Below are 18,361 nucleotides of genomic sequence, written 5' to 3' on the forward strand. Positions count from 1 at the left end.
TCTTAAGTGATTGTGTGGGTGATCAATCTCAGATATATTCATTCATTCATTCAGCTGATGTATGGGCTACATAGAAAGTTTGAGGTGAGGAAGACACACACACACACACACTCACAGAGAGAGAGAGAGAGAGAGAGAGAGAGAGAGAGAGAGAGAGAGAGAGAGAGAGAGAGAGAGAGAGAGAGAGAGAGAGAGAAAGAGAGAGAAAGAGAGAGAGAGTCACTGCCCCAAATGAATTATTCAAAATGAGGAGCAATACTCTAGAATTCACCCAGAGGAGTGGCTGCTCCGAGGAAAGCTAATCCCTAACCCAGGATGGAAAGCGCCCCACAGTGGACTACCTCCTCATAGAATGGCTCTCCGAGGGGTCCTCTGTCCCTCCAGGGGAGCAGCCCCAGTGAGATGGCCAGCAGCTTCTCTGTGTTTCTTGTAAACCGAGAATTCCGAGCCCAGTCTGGTCTTCAGAGCAAGTTCCATGTACACAAAGAAACCCTGTCTCAGAAAACCAAATCAAACCAAAAAAGAATTAAAACACTGATAGCAAATGGAGAATTCAGAATCTAGGTGCGCAAGAGGATACACAGGGTGTTGTGGGGCAGTTACCATGACACTGGGATATACACATTGCCTGTCCTCCAAAAATGAAGGACAGGGCATCTCTTCTTTGGGGACAGAGTTCCTTAAACACACTGAGGATTTGAGTGGAAAATCCCAGTTCCCTGTCCCAGTGGTCAGGAGGGCATCTGCCTCCCACATCATCACTAATGCCTGGTCCCCCAGCCCGCCTCATTCCCCAGCTCCTGTATACATCACTGATGACTTCCCTTTGCCACGCGCATGTCCTCAAGTGTTCCCCCACCCTGCTCTGTTCATAAACACAGGACACATGCACGCCCCTGCACTCGGGCACCATTCTCATGTTTAATGTGGAATTTACATGGACCCTTGGGTCATATTACTGCTCAACCACTTGAAGATACATCCCAGGGAAAACCAGAGTCCTTGGAAGCCCGAGTGCAAAACCCAAAGAAAAAGTACAGACCCATTTCTGTATAAGAATATATTATTTAAAAGACAGTTTAAAAATAAAAATTCTGTACAGCATCATGAATTCCTTTTTTTATATCAGTGAACAAAACGGTTCTTAGAAAACATGGTCTGTCGCAGGTCATCCGGGGTCGCCTGGGTGTGACCATCCTTGCGTGGAGGATTCTGTGAGGTTCCCCATCCCTGTCCACTCAGAGGCCATGGTTTGGTTGCTTTAACTAGTCCAGTCTGCTGGAAAAAGAGGAAGATGGCATGTTGTCTCTGTGGGCACTGGAGATGGCACAGTCACAGATCCCAGTGGGAAGTTGAGATGGTAACAGGATGCATGGGACCAGAAAGCAGAAAGACCTGGGCTGGGGAGTGGTGGAGCCAGAACTGCTCTCGCAGAGGATCCAAGTTCGAATCCCAGGATCCACAACCGCCTGTAACTCGAGCTCCAGTGTATCCAGCGCCCTCTTCTGTTCTCTACGGCACCTGCACTCAAGTGCACATACCCACATATATGTACATACCCACACATATATACATAATTAAAAATTTAAAACAAAACTTCTTATGTTAAAGCAGAAGTAGGGCTGGAGAGGTAATGCAGTGATTAAGAGCACCAGCTGCTCTTTCAGAGGACCCAGGTTCAATTTCCAGTATCTACATGGTGATTCATAGCTGTTTATAACTCTAGTTCCAAGTGATCTGATACCTTCTTCTGGCTGCCACAGGCACCAGATATGTTAGTGTTGAATAGACACACAAGTAGGTAAACACACACACACTCTCACACACTCACACACAGTCACACACACATTCACAATCACACATACACACTGTCACATACACTCATACACAGTCACACACACACTCACAGTCATACACACATACACTCTCACACACAGCCACACACATACACTCTCACACACAGCCACACACACTCATACAGTCACACACACACTCACACACACATATACTCTCACACACTCACAGTCACACAATACACTCTTACACACACAGTCACACACACATACACTCTCACACACATAGCCACACACACAGCCACACACAGTCACACACACACTCACGCACACAGTACACACACACACAAACACACAGTCAAAGGCGGTACTAACTGGGGAATGAAAGGGACCAAGCCTGATAGGACAAGTGGATGTGGGGAAAAGGCAGGAATGGATATGCATGAAGACACCAGGATGAAAACCATTACTTTGTATACTAATATGAAAATTTAATATATATAAAAGAATGAGGCTGGGCAGTGGTGGCTCATGCCTTTAATCCCAGCACTCAGGAGGCAGAGACAGGCGGATCTCTGTGAGGTCAAGGCCAGCCTGGTCTACAAGAGCTAGTTCCAGGTCAGGCTCCAAAGCTACAGAAAAACCCTGTCTTGAAAAACCAAAAACAAACAAACAAACAAAAGAATGAGGTTGGGGCTGCAGAGAGGGCTCACTGGCTGCTCTTAGGAACACTGGCTGCTCTTACTGAGGACATGAGTTCAGTCTCTGGTACCCACATAGAGGCTCACAACCATCTGTAGCTCCAGTTCCAGAGCATCTGACATCCTCTTCTGGCTTCCATGGACTCCAGCACACATGTGATCCACATACTCATGCAGGAAAACACACATACACACAAATAAAATAAGAGAGAGAGAGAGACAGACAGACAGAGAGAGAGAGAGAGAGAGAGAGAGAGAGAGAGAGAGAGAGAGAGAGAATGAGGTTGTCAGCCACACAACACATGTAGCCCATAATAGACAATGTCAATGCCATTTTCTTCTCAAGAATGTGACCTGGCTTCAAGGTTCACTGGATGCCTCCTTATGGAACAGCAGTTCACACAACTGCTCAAGTCCCAGCAATGACACTGTGGCCTTGGGCTTACAAACGAGAAGCCTGGGGTTCACAGAGGTGGAGACACAAAGGTTTGACTGAAGGCATGCCTTGGGCGGGCGTCTTTCGTTTCCCCTCAAACTCAGCTTCTCCAGCTCCATGCATAAACCCTCAGCTCACGTGACAGCCACTCGACAGTCACATGCTTAGAGGTTAGCCTGCACCCAAGTCTGTGCTGTAGCTTGTGCTGGCTGAGTGGCTGTGCCGAGCAAAGGGCTGTGTCAGCGGGTGTCAGAGGACACGCTTGTAGTGATGGGAGGTGGGGTAGGGTAGGGGCAAATGCTTTTTAAAAGCTCCTAGCACTCCAGATGCACTTCCCAGAATATCTCATCTCATGAGTGGTGCACATTCTAATAATTAATCCTTTCTATAACCCAAGTGTGAACCTTTCCAAATCAGAGCCCAGATTCTAATTAGGATATGCAGGATTAAGCTGCACGTATTGGAAAGCAGGCTGCGTGCCGTGATTTGACGCTGCCTCCTGTAAGTGTAACAGGCAAATGAAGGTTTGTAAGCGTCTGAGGGTTCGGGCGCTGAGGTGCAATCCCCACAGTGAGGTGAAAGGTGAAAACACCTGACTGTACTGTTTGCGGGGAGGCTGTGGGAGGCAATTAGGATAGACAAAGGCATCAGGGTGGCTATCCCATGACTGAGTTTCTGGTGCTTTATGAGAAGAGGGCAGGGAATCAAACACACACACACACACACACACACACACACACACACACACACACACACTCACGTGCACTTTGCCCTCCCCACATATAGCACTTCAGAGCCCGCGAACTTACCGTACACATTGAGACGTCAGTTTGGAGGAGAATGTCCTTCACTGTTTTTCTTATCTCTGTTCTTCTCTGTGGCGTTTTCCGTGCCCCCAGTTGTCAAGCTGTCTGTCTTCTTCTGTAACTAAGGAAGCAAGGGACAGACAGAGTCAGACCTGGAGGCTGAGGGCCAGCGCAGGCAGCCTCTCTTCTCAGGAGGTGTGGCTGCCGGAAGACACTCAGATGCCTGCCCACACATACATAGGCTTTCCAGATTTTCCAGAGACAGCCTGGGTGCTTGTGACCTGTTCACAACCCACGAAAGCATCCTGGCCAGGAATGGACCAAGCCGGCCACAGCGCACAGCCGAGGGGGCCGAGCTCCTGTTTCAGGCTCAGTGCTGTCACGTCTTTCTCAAGCCTCTTTCTCCAGGGCCAGGATGGCATCTTGGAGAGCCTGGCATTCCCATTAGGCAGTGAAACATAGGATTCCAGACTCAGATCCCCAAGAGCATCGGCTGATGGGATGGCCGTGGTGGCAGAGGTCCCTGCAGCCTTCCCAGCAGAGTCTGGACTAGGAACAACATTTGGTGTGTACAGTTTTCCTCTTAGCCTTTAGATTTACAGAGCTGACATCTTGTGACTTCCCGGCAGGGGGATCAGGACTGCTGGTCTTTGCTTTCAGTCAACCTATATGTTTTCACCATGTGTCTGTGACATAACTGGCACTGGGGGGTGTGCATGGCAGATGTGGCTGAGGGAGATGTGACCAATACCAGACCACACCTAGGCATAAAGGCAGAGGGATGGCTACAGAGCCCTCTGTTACTGGGGAGCTTGGGTGGATGGGTACAGAATAGGAAATGAGGGCCCCAGGGGCATCGGAGGTTGGATGGTGAGGGCACAGTGGCCAAGGAGAGGTTTAGGGTATAAGGAGCGAGGAAACTGTCCTGGGTACATGAATGTCCCTGGGAAGAGACTCCACTGTCCAGAACTCAGCTTCTGGACCCCTTGTCTCATTGAGCTTGGCTCTTGTGCCTGCCCTTTGTCCTGCCTGGCCGCAAGTCCCTGACTCTGAGCTGCCTTTACCTCCTTCATGGCGTCATCCAGCTGCTTCAGCTCCTCATAGTGTTCTCGAGACTCCCAGAGTGGCCGCAGCATGGTCTCCTCGACAATGGGGAAGAGCTGGGGAGCAGAGAGTCCGGGGTCAGTCCACCCTTATTAGACAGCAGAGAACACTGGAGGAGAACACTGTCAGGCCCTTGGGGTACCTGTGAGTCCCGGGGATCTCACTTCCCAGTGGCCTCAAATCAAGGCCTTCAGAGAAACCCAAGGAAATGGAGTGTAAATCCAGTTTCAAGTCCTAGAGACCCTGGCGCAGCCCCATCCGTGTCCCATTTCTGTCTCTGGCACAGATTTCCACTCCTGTCACTCCTCAGAGGACCCCAGAAAGCCTACTAACTTCTCCTGTCCCCACTCCTTTCAGTAAGACAAGGGTAGGTATGGCCTCAGAAGGTCTTAGGCAGGGGACAGATCTGACAAAATTCCTAGTGGTGGTCATAGGAATGAAAAGGATATGGGTGGGAGCTGGAGAGATGGCTCAAAGGTTAAGAGTACAGGCTGCTCTTCTAGAGGTCCTGAGTTCAATTCCCAGCAACCACATGGTGGCTCACAGCCATCTCTAGTGGGATCTAATGCCCTCTTCTGGCACAAAGTTGTAAATGCAGATAGAGCGTTCATATACATAAAATAAATTAAAAAAAAAAGGATATAGGCGGCTCTGAGATACCCAGAGAATGATGGGCAGGAGGTGGGGTGGAGCAAACAGGTTGGCAAGAGAGGAGTGTGTTTGGGACTCAGGGGGTTGGAAGTGGTGGCTTGCGTGGGAGGTGGAGGCGCAGAGTTGGAAGAAGGACTAGGACTTTGTTGTGTGGCTTCCCCAGCCCAAGAGCGCCAACTCCAGGTGCTCCTTTAAGAAGTCTGGAAGGACAGGAAAGCCAACAGCTGGTACAGCTGGCTGGGTGTTAAGGCTGGCAGAGACAGGCAGGGACAAAGTGGGCACAGAGGGCCTGGCAGTCTCACATGGAGCTTTTGAAGAGCACCAGAGGGGGTGGCACTGGACACAGCAGAAGGAATGACTGCTAGGCAACCATCACCATGACAGCGGATGAAGCTGTAAAGGGCTCATGTGTGTGCATGTGTATGCACGTGTATACATATGTATATCCCCGAAATGTGCATGCATGCATGTGTGCACACGTGTGTTCACTGCTGCCGTACCAACAGCACAATCTCTCACCTTGGTCACTGTTTCAAACATTGGGATCAGGACAAACTTGATGAACCCAATTTGGGCTGTTGCTTTGGTCACTTTGTCCCTGTCCATGAACGGGGCCACAGGAAGGCCTTCTGACTTCTCACGGTCGCTCTGCAGGGAACACAGTGACAATGGCATTAAAGGCACAAAGGCTTGTGGACTCGGGTACACAGAGCAGCCTGTTCTTAGAGGAAGGACAGGACATGCTGCCCAGCTGGGATCCTCCTGGTCACACAGAAAAGGAGTACAATGGCGAGGACACAGAGGGCCTGCGGTGAATGGCTACACACAAGCCAAGGCAAGGTGAGCACGCTGGTGTCATAGGGACCAAGTCTAGAGACAGGCTGAGTGTCTCAAGGGCATGACAGGGCAGTTTACAAGGCGCAACTTGACAGCTACTGTCTGCATTAATTTATGCCCATATCTCCCGGTAGCTATCCTATGAACCATCTTGCTTGCCCTCGCCCCTCCACAGGGCCCCCTCTCCCCTTCTTGACCCATGGCCACTTTTCTGGAGTCTGCCTCTAACAGTGGCTCTTGTGAGTGGCAATGGGTGGCAGTTTCACCACAGTGTTCCCTCTCCCCCTCCCCCGGTGGTCATTGTCTCACATCTATCACACAGCCTATGTCGTTTCTGCTGTGGACAGTACTGTGGAGGCTGCTGGGGTGTGGATGGACGTGTCAATCACCCTGGTCTGCTCTTTCCAATGCAGCCCCGCCCACGGAGCTGGAAGGAGTGTTCACGATTTGATGGCTCGGCGTCTCTTACCTGCATGAAATATTCTTCCAGCAAACAATCCACCCACGGCTCTGCCACCTCCATGGGACGGACTTCGTTAGAGATATCGCAGCATTTTATGAGAATCATCTTCAGCTGAAAGAGACGCGACATTGAGGGCCACGGCAGACACAGCACAGCCACTACTGCTGCGGGCTGACTGGATTCGCCATCACAGGTGGGGAAACAGGGCAGGACAGGGGTGGGAAGGGATGCTGGCCCTGGAAGGGTGCCTGCAGCGCTCTGCACTGGGATCCTGGCAGTCTGGATTTCTCAGCTTCCCTGAGGATGGATGGGGACCCATCACACCCACAGAGCATCCGATACTCAAGCTTTTAGGGTGTAAACTGCCAGGTTAAAAACCGAGTGTGCACTCAGGCTGGTTCTCCCATGCTGAAACCGCCTCACTCTGTAGCTCAGGCTGGCCTTTAGAACCCCAGGCTGGCCTTGAACTCCTGCTCTTCCTGCCTCCCAGCTGCTAGGATTACAGGTGTCACCATGCCTGGTTCTCAAAACAAAGTCATGGCAAGGCCAAGACAAGAAGATGCAAATTCAAGGACTGCCTAGGCTACTCTGAGTGCATGGCCTTGCTGGACAACGTAATGAGACTCTTGTCCCCAACTGCCAAGGAAAATCAAGGCTGGGGACGTGGCTGAGGGGTCTACGGTATTTGCCAATCATATATGAAGTCCATTGCCTTGATAAGTAAAAAAAAATTGTGACTGTGTGAAATATAAGAAAAATATATAGAGCCAGGTGGTGGTGGCGCACGCCTCTAATCCCAGCACTCAGGAGGCAGAGGCAGGCGGATCTCCTTGAGTTTGAGGACAGCTTGGTCTACAAGAGCTAGTTCCAGGACAGGCACCAAAGCTTCACAGAGAAACCCTGTCTCAAAAATTAAAGAGAGAGAGAGAGAGAGAGAGAGAGAGACTACAGTGCATCAGTGCATGTCTCCAAAGTGAGGCACAGAGCAATTAACTTAATCTCTGAATGCTGGGATGCTAATTGTTAATTATTTTGTTAATGTATTTTGCTCATTTTGAAGTTAATTTAATTCTGAGATAGGGTCTTACACTATAGCACAGGCTAGCTCAGAATTCATTATAGGTAGCTCAGGTGGGTCTGAAGTGGCTGCAATCCTCCTGCCTCAGCCTCCCCAGTGTTTTGAGTACAGGGATGGACCAGCATGCTGGGTTTGCATTTTGATTTTTAGAAGGGACAGACACCACGTACACTTAGGCCACCTCCTCACCTTAAGGGAGGGGGTTGTCCCTGACCCATGGAGTACTCTTCAGGGCAACCTTGTCTACTGCTGGCCCAGGAGGAGTTGGGATACTGCAATCCAATCACTCCAGCACTCCAAGGCCCAGGAGATACCTGGGTTCCTGGTTTTCCCAACTGAGCTATGGCTCAGCTTTCCAAAGACACAAGAGACACAACCTACCAGCATCAGGTGTTCCTCATTGCTGTAGTCAAAATTCTCCATTTTTTCTTTGAAAGAATCCATAATTTCAGCGTGCCTTGCCATGTCGGTGGCCAAGATCAATGTGATCATGCCCTGATGGTAAGAGGACACGGTGTCACCACATGCCAGGACACTGTGCTCTGAGCTCCTGTGTGGTCATTGCCCACATGCGTGCTCTGTCTGTCCCTGGGCCATGTCCACAGGCTACAGATCACAGCCTGACAGGGTAACAGATGGGTCGTCATGCTGACTTGTAAAACCAAGCAGATTTTAAGTCTCCTAGACTTAGTCACCTAGGTCTGTATTAGCCCTGCTCAGAGCTTGCTGGCGGATATCAGCAGCAGATCCCAAGACAATTTTCCCGTTGTCTCATCTACATGTGACTGCATATAGATTATCTAAGTCAGAACATACTTGGTAACATCCCCACTATCACGTTTATAAGTGAGGATCCAAAGGCTTTAAACTCCAGCTGAGCTATGGTTTGAACATGGCTGATGCCCTCCTAAACACAGCTTGAAATCTGGTCCCTAGACTGACTGTGGTAAGAAGCGGATCCTTAAGAAGTGTTTGGGGCCGGGCGGTGGTGGCGCACGCCTTTAATCCCAGCACTCGGGAGGCAGAGGCAGGCGGATCTCTGTGAGTTCGAGGCCAGCCTGGTCTACAAGAGCTAGTTCCAGGACAGGCTCTAAAAAAGCTGCAGAGAAACCCTGTCTCGAAAAACCAAAAAAAAAGAAAAAAGAAAAAAAAAAAAAAAAAAAAAGAAGTGTTTGGGTTCCACCCTCATGAAGAAATTCATATTCTCCCCCAACTCATCCAGCACTGGGTAAAATCCACAGGAAGTGAATTCTCGTTCTTGCTTCTTAACCTTTTGCCTCCACCCCTCACCAGAAACAGAGCAGATGTGGATGCCAAACTCTTAGACTTCTCAGCCTCAAGAACTATGAGTGATCACGAACCTCTTCCCTTTTAAAACTACCCAGCCTCTGGCATTTTATTACAGTGTCTGAAACTAGACTAAGGCAGTTAACTAAATACTGGTTTGGGAAAACCAGTTTTAGTAGTATAAAAACCATAGCATCCAAAACTATAATCCATATAACCCTCTCTTTCACTTCTCCTTCTGTCCATCATCTAGCTTTCCATGCATCTACGGTATTCTATTTGTCTATATGTTCACCCATCCTTCCATTTGTCATCCACTTACCATCTAACCATCTGCCACCGACCCACCTACCCCACCCACCCTTCCTTCCGTCCCTCATCCAACCATCTGCCACCCACTCCCCCACCCATCCACCCACTCCCCCACCCATCCATCCACCCATCCATCTTTTCATTCACCCACCCATCCACTATCTATCCAGCCATCTGCCACCCATTCATCTACCTACCCAGCCATCCATTATCCACCCACTTATCCCTCCATCCCATAAAACATTTACATAACATCTCTGCACCAGGTGTAGAGCATCACTTTTCCAAGAAAATTAAGATTCCCCAGCCTCAAAGGCCAATATGAAGCAAGCAGTAATATGAAGAATCTCAAATGTATATTTCTTGTGTGTGTGTGAGGGGATGCATCATCTTGCACTTTGAATTATGAACTTTTTTCCTGTAAAGACTGCTATTAACAGAGCACTCAGTGATCCCTCAAGATCTTCAGTGACAAACTGCTTTGTATGTGTGAGTGTGGGTGCACACACGCCATGATTAGTAAACGTGGAGGCAGGGGGACAACCTTGGTTGTTTCCACCCTGTTTGAGGTAGGGTCCCCTGGTGTTCACTGCAGTGGACACCAGATACCAGGCCAGCTGGCCTGTGAGCCTCAAGTGATTCCGCCTCCACCTCTCCTTTCCCTGTAGGTGTGCATTACAATTATAGACACTACTGTGTCTAGCTTTGATGTGGGTTCTGGGGATCTGAGCTCAGGTTGTCTGGTTTATGTGGCAAGTGCTTTACCTATGGAGCCATCTCCTTATTACTTATAAGATATTTCAAAAATTTGGATAAATGATTTTTGTTTCCAGAAGAACTCTTATTTTAGAACTCATAAACTTCTGGAATAGGACAAAATCCCTTGTTATCCCCAGGGTGGCCAGCAGGAAGAAAATCCCGTTTGCACGGGTTTATTGTCTACTCATCCAATTAGATGACTCTTGTTTCTCTTGGGGGTACCGCTTGCTGGAGAAAGTCACACACTAAGGGATGCTCCATCAGGCTCACTGGGTGGCACTGGCCTGTGTGCCCATCTCCCTTCCTAGCATGCCCTTTACCCACTTTAGAAAAGGGTTCATCATAACAGTCTATGGCACACACTTAGAGGGGGGAGCTCCGAACATGAAAGAAAGGGCAGAAGCCTACAGACAGAAGAGAGGGCTGCACCACGAATCAGTGATTCAGTATTGACTGTTGTCAAGCACTCCAGTTAGCTTTGAACTTCTTAGAGGGCAGGCGAGGAAATAATGGTTTATGGGGTGGCTGCTCTTTGAAAAAGCCATGCTTCCAAGTTCTCCAGGAAGGAGGCAGATGAACCCTGCTCCATGCATAAATTTAGCTACGTGGGGAAGGAGGTCAGTGGAGACTCAAAGAGCACGATACCCAGGGATGGCAACACATGACCCTCAGAGACCCTGGGGATTCTCCTGAATGGGAGCAGTCTGGGCGGCCTAGCTGAGCACTGCTTTGGGGATATATAGTCCCTTATAGTTCTGGGGTCTAGAAGGCCAAAATGAAGGTACCATCATGTTCTTCTTCTTCCGAAGGCATGAGAGAAGGCTTTTTCCTGCTCCTTATGGGTTCTGGTTGCTCAGGAATCCCTTGGCTTTGTCTATACCAATATCTGCCTCTATGGTCCCATGCATGGTCTTCATGTCTGTTCCTCTTGAGGCCACCTGTTATTGATTAGGGCCCAATCCACAGCAGCACTTGGAGATCTTCCTTAAGGAGGAATGATGAGACCTCCTTTTCCAAATAAGGTTCTGGGGGTCAGCTACCAGCGAGCCATCACATTTCAGATAGGAGTCACCCCGGGTCCTTCCCGGTAAATGGCACTAGTGGCTCACTCAGTTATGGTTCAGATGGGACCCTGTGCATGGGGAGGGCAGTGTATTAAGTGACTAAAAGTGCTTGTCTCAGGGCAGGGGGTGACTAGGCTCTATGTGGTGGGTGATAGTAGTTCAAGCTCCATGGCAGATACGAGCTCTACCAGGCTGCAAGCAATGCAGGTGCCTTCCAGGCCCCATACTGCCTAGGGCCAGTTACTCCTCTTTCTTTGCTCAGTTTCTTCCCTGACTGCAGGGACATAGGAATCATCTCAAAGGGAGCCTTTAGGGTTATATTAACGACAATGACATGCAGGTGACACCAGGTGTATATGGTAAAGGCCTATCTCCTTGGAGACCACTTTGGGCCCTGGAGGAAGCAGGTCAGCTGAGCTGGTTTCAGGGTTCCTGATGGGTACCTGCTGTAGCCAAGAGCCTCTGAAGAGCAGGGCTCTGCTATGACCCTACAAAGCCCTGGCCCCACACACCTGCCTGATCTGCCTGAAGCCCTCAGGTGGCACACTGGAGAAGATGTTGCACTCGGGCCTCGCCAGGATCTGGAAGGCAATGGCGCAGTGGTGGTTCTCCAGCGGTGAGATGTCGTTGTAGCGCACAGCCAGCTCCGTGCGGGCGTTGATCTGGTATCTAGGATGTGTGGAGAGAGCAGGAGGTTCAGGCACCCTGCCACTGGCATCTGCGTGCCAGGGTGTGCATGGTTCCTGCAGAAGCTGGAAGTGCCTAAGGGTGAGCGACCAGACGCTGTCTGCTCCCACCAGAAACTTGCTTCACTGAACCTCTGGCTCTCCTGTAACTAGATACCCCATGCCTTGAAGTCCAACCCGCGATCTCAGCTCTCTCCCTGCAGTGATGCCTTGAAGACATCAAGTTTCCAAAAACTCAGATTTTCGGTATATGCAAAGACAGGATTTCGGGAAAGAGGTTTGCTCTCTCACCCTACCCCATATGTAATTATGTATGTATGTATGTATGTATGTATGTATGTATGTATGTCATGCATATATAACAAGATCTCATTCTGCAGCCCAGGTGGCCTGGAAACTGGGATCTTTTTGCCTCACTCAGCCTCCAAGAGATGGGGTTATAGGAAAAGCCCCACTGTGCCATTCTAAGGGTTGGATTTTGAGGTTAATGCTAAAACGAACTCTTTGCCAGCCTGATGCTGGCAGCTGTGGTGACCAATAAATATGCAGAAAGGTAACAGAGGACTTGCTGGGACCGCCTCTGAGGAGTCCTCATGGCCACGGACGCCTGGCATCTACTCTGTCTCTGAGGAGTACACATGGCTAGACCTGGGATCCACTCTGCCCTGACAAATCGTGGCCCAAGGGACATCTGATGTCATGCGCAGCCACAAAGGTACAACAGAGAAAAACCTATGTGTCACTGAATTCAGGACCCCACTATGAAGGAGGACTCTGTCGGTTCCGTGGGGTAGCATTCTACTCGAATGGAGACAGGAGGTGCTTAGTGTCCCCAGGCCTGGGCCCATCCTCTTGGTCCCGTTACCTGCGTTCCCCAGCCCTGCCCTCACTCACTCTAGCCCTGCTCCTCTTCATGTGCCTTTGGAAGCATCCTGGAAGACAGTGGGGTGAAGTCCCACCATCCCCCACTTGGGGAGGGGGCAGGCTGCCATGCACCTTCAGAGCCTGGGGCTGATGAAAAGGGACTGTGGCTCCCTGTGTGGGTTGGTAGCCTTGGAGGTACCCTGCTGGGGGAGACCCAGGGATCTGGACAGAGTCCAAAGCTGGGAACTGCATCCTACAGGGTTAGGGGTCTAGGTTAGTAGCTCCATCTGAGAGCTGTTAGGTGAGCTGAGTTTCCCCTAAGAGAAGGGGCACTTTCCAAAGCAGAAAGGAGAAAGAAACCCCAAACGTACGTGTTGTTGTACCCTGGGTGGTCCAGATCATGGCAGATGGCTGCGGTCATCAGGACCAAGATGTCCATCTGGGAAAACTTCTCCTGGATTAGGAGAGAGTCAGGCGTCTGTCCTCCTCATGGGAGGGCAGGAGGGGTGGGGGACAGACTGGGCAGCAGTGACAGGGGCGGAGGACACAGTCCCTGCAGAGGTCATATGCCCCCTGGGCTGGAGGCAGGGAGGACCCAGGTACTCGGCAGGGTGAGGGATGGAGGGCGGGGGCTGGCAGGACCCACCTGGAGGCCACAGAGCCAGACCATGCTGTACATCATCTGCGTCACACAGAAGCAGTGCCGGAAGTTGTGGAAGGGGTTGTTCCTGTAGTTGTCGTGCACACAGAGCTGTGGGGAGGGAAGCGTCAGCTCACCGCCCCTGCTCCTGTAAAGCTCCCAGGCATCGGGTGTCCCCAAGTTCACCATCACAGGACAATGCGGCCCACCACGCTACAACCTGGGGGCAGGGAGGAAAGTATCCCCCCCCCCCCGGTGTCTGCTGAGCCAGCCACACTGGGATGGAGAGCTGGGAGTGGGGCAGGGAGCATTCCACGAGGGACTCTAGGTTCCCAGGCCTACTGGACAGTTAGCAGACTTTTAGTTCTGGATTCATGATATTTTATCCCTTAGAAAAAGATCTGCTACTAAGCACCCATGCCTACCCCTATATACATACAGCCACCAACACCATGAACAAGACAGATACATACACTCTCACAAACACACATCCACACTGCCAGGGACATACACTCCCAATCACACACATTCTCACATGCACACTCCCAGGGACACACACGCACATTTATATATTCATAGACATAACTCCACACACTACTCATATAACCGCCTTAGCCACACACCCCGACACACATGACACCCCCAACTCCACATGCCTCTGCTTTAGTGGGCTGCCTGTGGGTTTCTTCCTGATTGTCGTACTGTTTCCTCACTCCTCTGAGGGCATGGGAGGGGGACAAATGACCTGACAGAACACCCCTAGTCCAGACGCCCTCTCTGCAGAAGCCCACTGCCACCAGGAAAGGCAAAGCAGATCATTCAGGTGTGGCAGGGGAAGTGACAGGTCCGAGTGTGGGTTCATCACTTACCAGCCATCTGCGTAGTGTGATGGGGTTGATGTTGAAGTCCCTGACCAGGCCGAGGTCATGGTACATATGCTCTAAGCAGCTCAGCATCTGTGGGAACAGGGCCAGGGGTGAGAGGTCAGGGGTCAAGGGTCAGGGGGAGCAGGCAGGCCAGCTGACCTTCCTTCCCATATACTGTCCTGAACAGTGCCCATGGGGATGACGGAGAAGGGTGGGACAGGCCAGTTGTAGGATCACCCAGATGGGCGGTGACAGCCTGTAGGCCTCCTGGGAGTGAAGTGACAAGGTGTGTTCCAGTCGCTATAGCAACCTTGTGTAGGGGGACACAGCTGCAAAGGGTGACACCAAAATGATCACAACCCAAGTGGAGAATCGAGGATTCTGAGGAAGCTCAGCCGCCGTACGTGTGGGAAGGGGTGTCACTGAGGGCCACCCCTTCCTTGTTCAAGGCTAGAGGTGGGAAGGGCTTTGATGAGCTGGGCTAGAGATGCTTTCTACTGCCTTGATCTGGAGGGCGGATCTCTTGTCTGGACAAATGTTATTTCTGGAAAGTCTGTCATCTGTGGACACTTGGTGTAGGGCGAGACAGACATGGTGTTGAATTCTGCTGTCTTTTTTTCAGGTCTCTGCAAACATCTCCCAGAGTTTTGACACTAACTAAGCCAACGAGGAATAGAAAAGGAACACGTAACTAAGCCCGGATAGAGTGGCTTTGCTTCTGGGAGAAGCAGGTCTCAGGGAGACAGAGCAGAGTGAGACAGCCCTGTGGACACATGGCATGGCCCCAGCAGGGAGCACTTCCCCTAGGCCACACATCAGTGCCGGCCTGGTCCTGGGTACCAGCGTCCTAGTACCTGCACAGGGCAACAGTTGTTAGTGCTGTAGCCTGTCTGGTTTCCTTTGCATCTGGGCACCAAGTGGCAAATCTATGTGAGGGACTGAATTGTGACCCATCAATAGTATGTAGAGACGCTACCGTGACATCCCCACCAACATGATCATACTGGGGACAGGGTTTTTACAGAGGCAACCAAAATAAATATGGTCATAAGGAGGGGCCCAATTCAATTTGACCATGACTCTGTAGGGACAGATAGGACACAGACACAGGGAGAATTGAGAGAAGATGTCATCTGCGAGCTAAGGAGACAGTGCAGGAATGACCAACCCAAGACACCTTGACCGTGACCTCCGGGCTCCAGGACAATGAGACAATAACACACTGCTGTTTTTGATGCCACCCAGTCTCTGGTGGTTTGTCAGGCCGACTGTCAGAGGAAATGTGTGCACGCCACCAAGCTCTATTCTTTTTTGTTAATTAATATGTATGGTCCCTGGGAATGCGGCAGTTAAGGTGACGTTTTGGGACTATGATAATTAAATTCTGTTGGGAGCAGAGAATTCTATGGTATCACAAGTTCATTTGAGAAACAGAAAACAATCTCTCACTCGGACCTCCCAGGGGACTTAGGCTGTCATGGAGCATCCCGAGAGTATGCTGGCCATACACACATCTTCTTTGAGAAGTCAATGGCTTCGAAGATGCTGGCCCCAGAAAGTACTTCCTGCAGAGTAACAAGGGGTCTGGCCCTGGCTTGAGGACAGCTGACCCCCCAGATGCTGGCTGGTAGCTGCTGTCCATCCAGAGCTACCAGTCCTCCCACCATACGGAATGCCAGCCCTCAGGACCCTCGGGTTACAGTCCCAAACCATTGGGTTTGCCTCAGAGGCCCAGGCGGTGTTCTGAGCAGCACTGGAGGGATGAAATATTTGCTGTGGAACCACAGTTGAGAGATGCTGAGAACTGCCAGACGCCACCATCTGCTACCACTTCTGTGATGGACATGGTGGCTTCGGAGCAGGTGTGATGGTCTGTTCCCTGAGTGGTGGCCCCTGAAGACGGTGATGAGCACTGATCAAGAGGGGATGACTTCCAAGGCAACAGTGGGTGATCCTTCAGTGTGGCAGAGAAGCCACCTCACTGCCTGCAGTCTCTGATGATGCCCCCATGGTACCTGAGGCACCAGAACAACGTACAATCACATCCTGGATTAGGTCTGAGAAGGATTCTGGGTGGACCAGTGGGTAGATGTGGCATTGCCCCCACTGGAAGAGAGAGGTGAGTCGCCACAGGGCCCTGATGCTCCTTGCCATCTCAGGCTCAGGCGGCTGCCCAGGTCCTCCGTGTATGTTCAGTTACACATATATGCTGCTCACAGTTGAATCTGCCCGAGACCGAGGCTCTTGATTTGGGGTGTTTTTTCTGGCTTACTACTTGAAGGCAGCAAGAAACCTCCAGAAGCATCCTGCTAGTCTGTCTGTCTGTCTGAAGCTATGGGCAGTGGAAGATGCCACATGGCTGGGTCCAGCTGTAAGAGCCACTCACCGCGCCCTCCTGCCAGCCAGAGAGCAGCTATGAACATGGTCTACAATGTGAGGGCAGAAGCACCCTTCTATTATGGACGTGTGAGTTCTTCAGCCTTGGGGACAACCTTCGCTCCCACCACAGGGAGCACTGTGCTCGGAGGCTCCATGGAGGGGGTAGCAGCAGCAGAAAAAACAAAAACACAAACCCTCAAGTATTGGATTCTATGCAGCCACTCTCACTAGAGACATTGACTGGCTAAAGCCAACGACTGGGTATTGGGACCATCCTAGAGGGTGAGGCAGAAGCAGGGCTGGCCACCTACCGGTGGGAGGCACCACATTCTGAGCCACCTGCTGTACCTTTCTTTGTCACAGTCTTGCTCCCCAGGCTCTGGAGGCACCACACTGCTGAGTCTCTTCAAAGCCCTATCTTTGTTTCTGGCATCTGTGCTCAGGGAACTGTGACCCCAGGTCTCTGCAGACCTGGGAGGACTGCACATCTAAGACGCTGCCTGAATGTTTGATTTCTGCGTGCCGGCTTCGTACCTAGGAGCTGGAGCGCGGAACCCTTGGTAGCTGCACCTCTGGCGTTTTGTTGATGGGGTGCTCTTCAGGTGAGCTGAGCTAGGTCCTGCTTTTCTGTTTTGTTGTTGTTTGTGTATGTGTAGGGAGGTTGTATATGTGTGGGCAAGTCTGAGGGTATGTGTATGGGCATGCACACACATGAGTGTGGAGGCCAGAGGTTGATATAGTATTTTTGCTTTGTTTTGTTTTTTGAGACAGGGTTTCTCTGTGTAGTCCTGGCTGACCTGGAACTTGCTCTGTAGACCGGGCTGACCACAAACTCAGAGATTCACTTGCCTCTGTCTCTGGAGTGCTGGGATTAAAAGTGCGTGCCACCGCCACCTGGTATCTTTCCTTATTGCTATCCACCTTTTCACCTGAGGCAGGATCTATCACTTGAACACAGAGCTCACTGATTAGACCAGTCTATCTAACCAGCCTGCTTGGGGTATCTCTGCCTCCCTTGTGCTGAGATCACAGGCAGCTGCCATACCCAGGAGACATTTACACGATGCTGCAGATCCGAACCCCAGTCCTCACCGTGCACAGCAAGCTCCTTTAGGCACCGAGCATCTCCCAGCCTAATCTCTGCTTTTCTGGCCAAAGTTCCCCAGCCAAAGGCCTTCTGACGCTGGGCAGGAACATGCTGGGAGAGGTTTATTTGGGAAATATGGGGATTCTCTTGTCTAATGGCACAAAGTTCCATTTGCTACAACTGACCTTGTCAAAGGGAACAGGGAACAGTTTGGCTTATTTCCACAAGTCTGTGCTTTGGAAAACCTAAAGTCCTTAGGTTTTGGTGAGTTGCCCATGAGGAGGGACTTGTTCTTTCTCCGCATTGATATTTCTTAGCGAATGAGAAACTTTGAAGAAATATCTTCCGGTCAAAACCGACTCCTCTCTCTGCAAAACATAGCCACTATCTTGTGTTCAGCTGCCCCGGGCCTCTGCTGGTGACACTTTCCAGTAGGATGCTCTTTGGAGGCCCCTTTCTGCAGAAAACAGCTGTTCCAAGCAGCAGCTCTGCCTCCACACAGCTACATCTTCCCGTGTATCCTGAAGATAAGAGTGTGTTCAGCCTGG

General features: G+C 50.8%; 1 protein-coding gene across 6 annotated transcripts in view; it reads right to left on the reverse strand.

Moving 5' to 3' along the window:
• Positions 1-1,051: 1,051 nt before the first annotated feature.
• Positions 1,052-18,361, reverse strand: part of Pde9a (phosphodiesterase 9A) — an 89,095-nt gene continuing 71,785 nt past the window's right edge. For 4 of the 6 annotated variants that reach the window (XM_038342593.1, XM_038342597.1, XM_038342598.1 and 1 more), the window contains 10 exons: positions 14,351-14,437; positions 13,488-13,592; positions 13,213-13,295; positions 11,804-11,960; positions 8,251-8,364; positions 6,798-6,902; positions 6,011-6,139; positions 4,801-4,896; positions 3,740-3,857; positions 1,052-1,275 (listed from right to left, as the gene is read on the reverse strand). In XM_038342593.1, coding sequence (XP_038198521.1) covers positions 3,756-3,857; positions 4,801-4,896; positions 6,011-6,139; positions 6,798-6,902; positions 8,251-8,364; positions 11,804-11,960; positions 13,213-13,295; positions 13,488-13,592; positions 14,351-14,437 — 978 coding nt within the window. In that variant the 3' untranslated portion in view covers positions 1,052-1,275; positions 3,740-3,755. The other 2 variants (XM_038342594.2, XM_038342595.2) reach the window with 2 other exon arrangements.

This window comes from Arvicola amphibius, chromosome 9, assembly GCF_903992535.2.
Source record: "Arvicola amphibius chromosome 9, mArvAmp1.2, whole genome shotgun sequence".
Taxonomy (NCBI): domain Eukaryota; kingdom Metazoa; phylum Chordata; class Mammalia; order Rodentia; family Cricetidae; genus Arvicola; species Arvicola amphibius.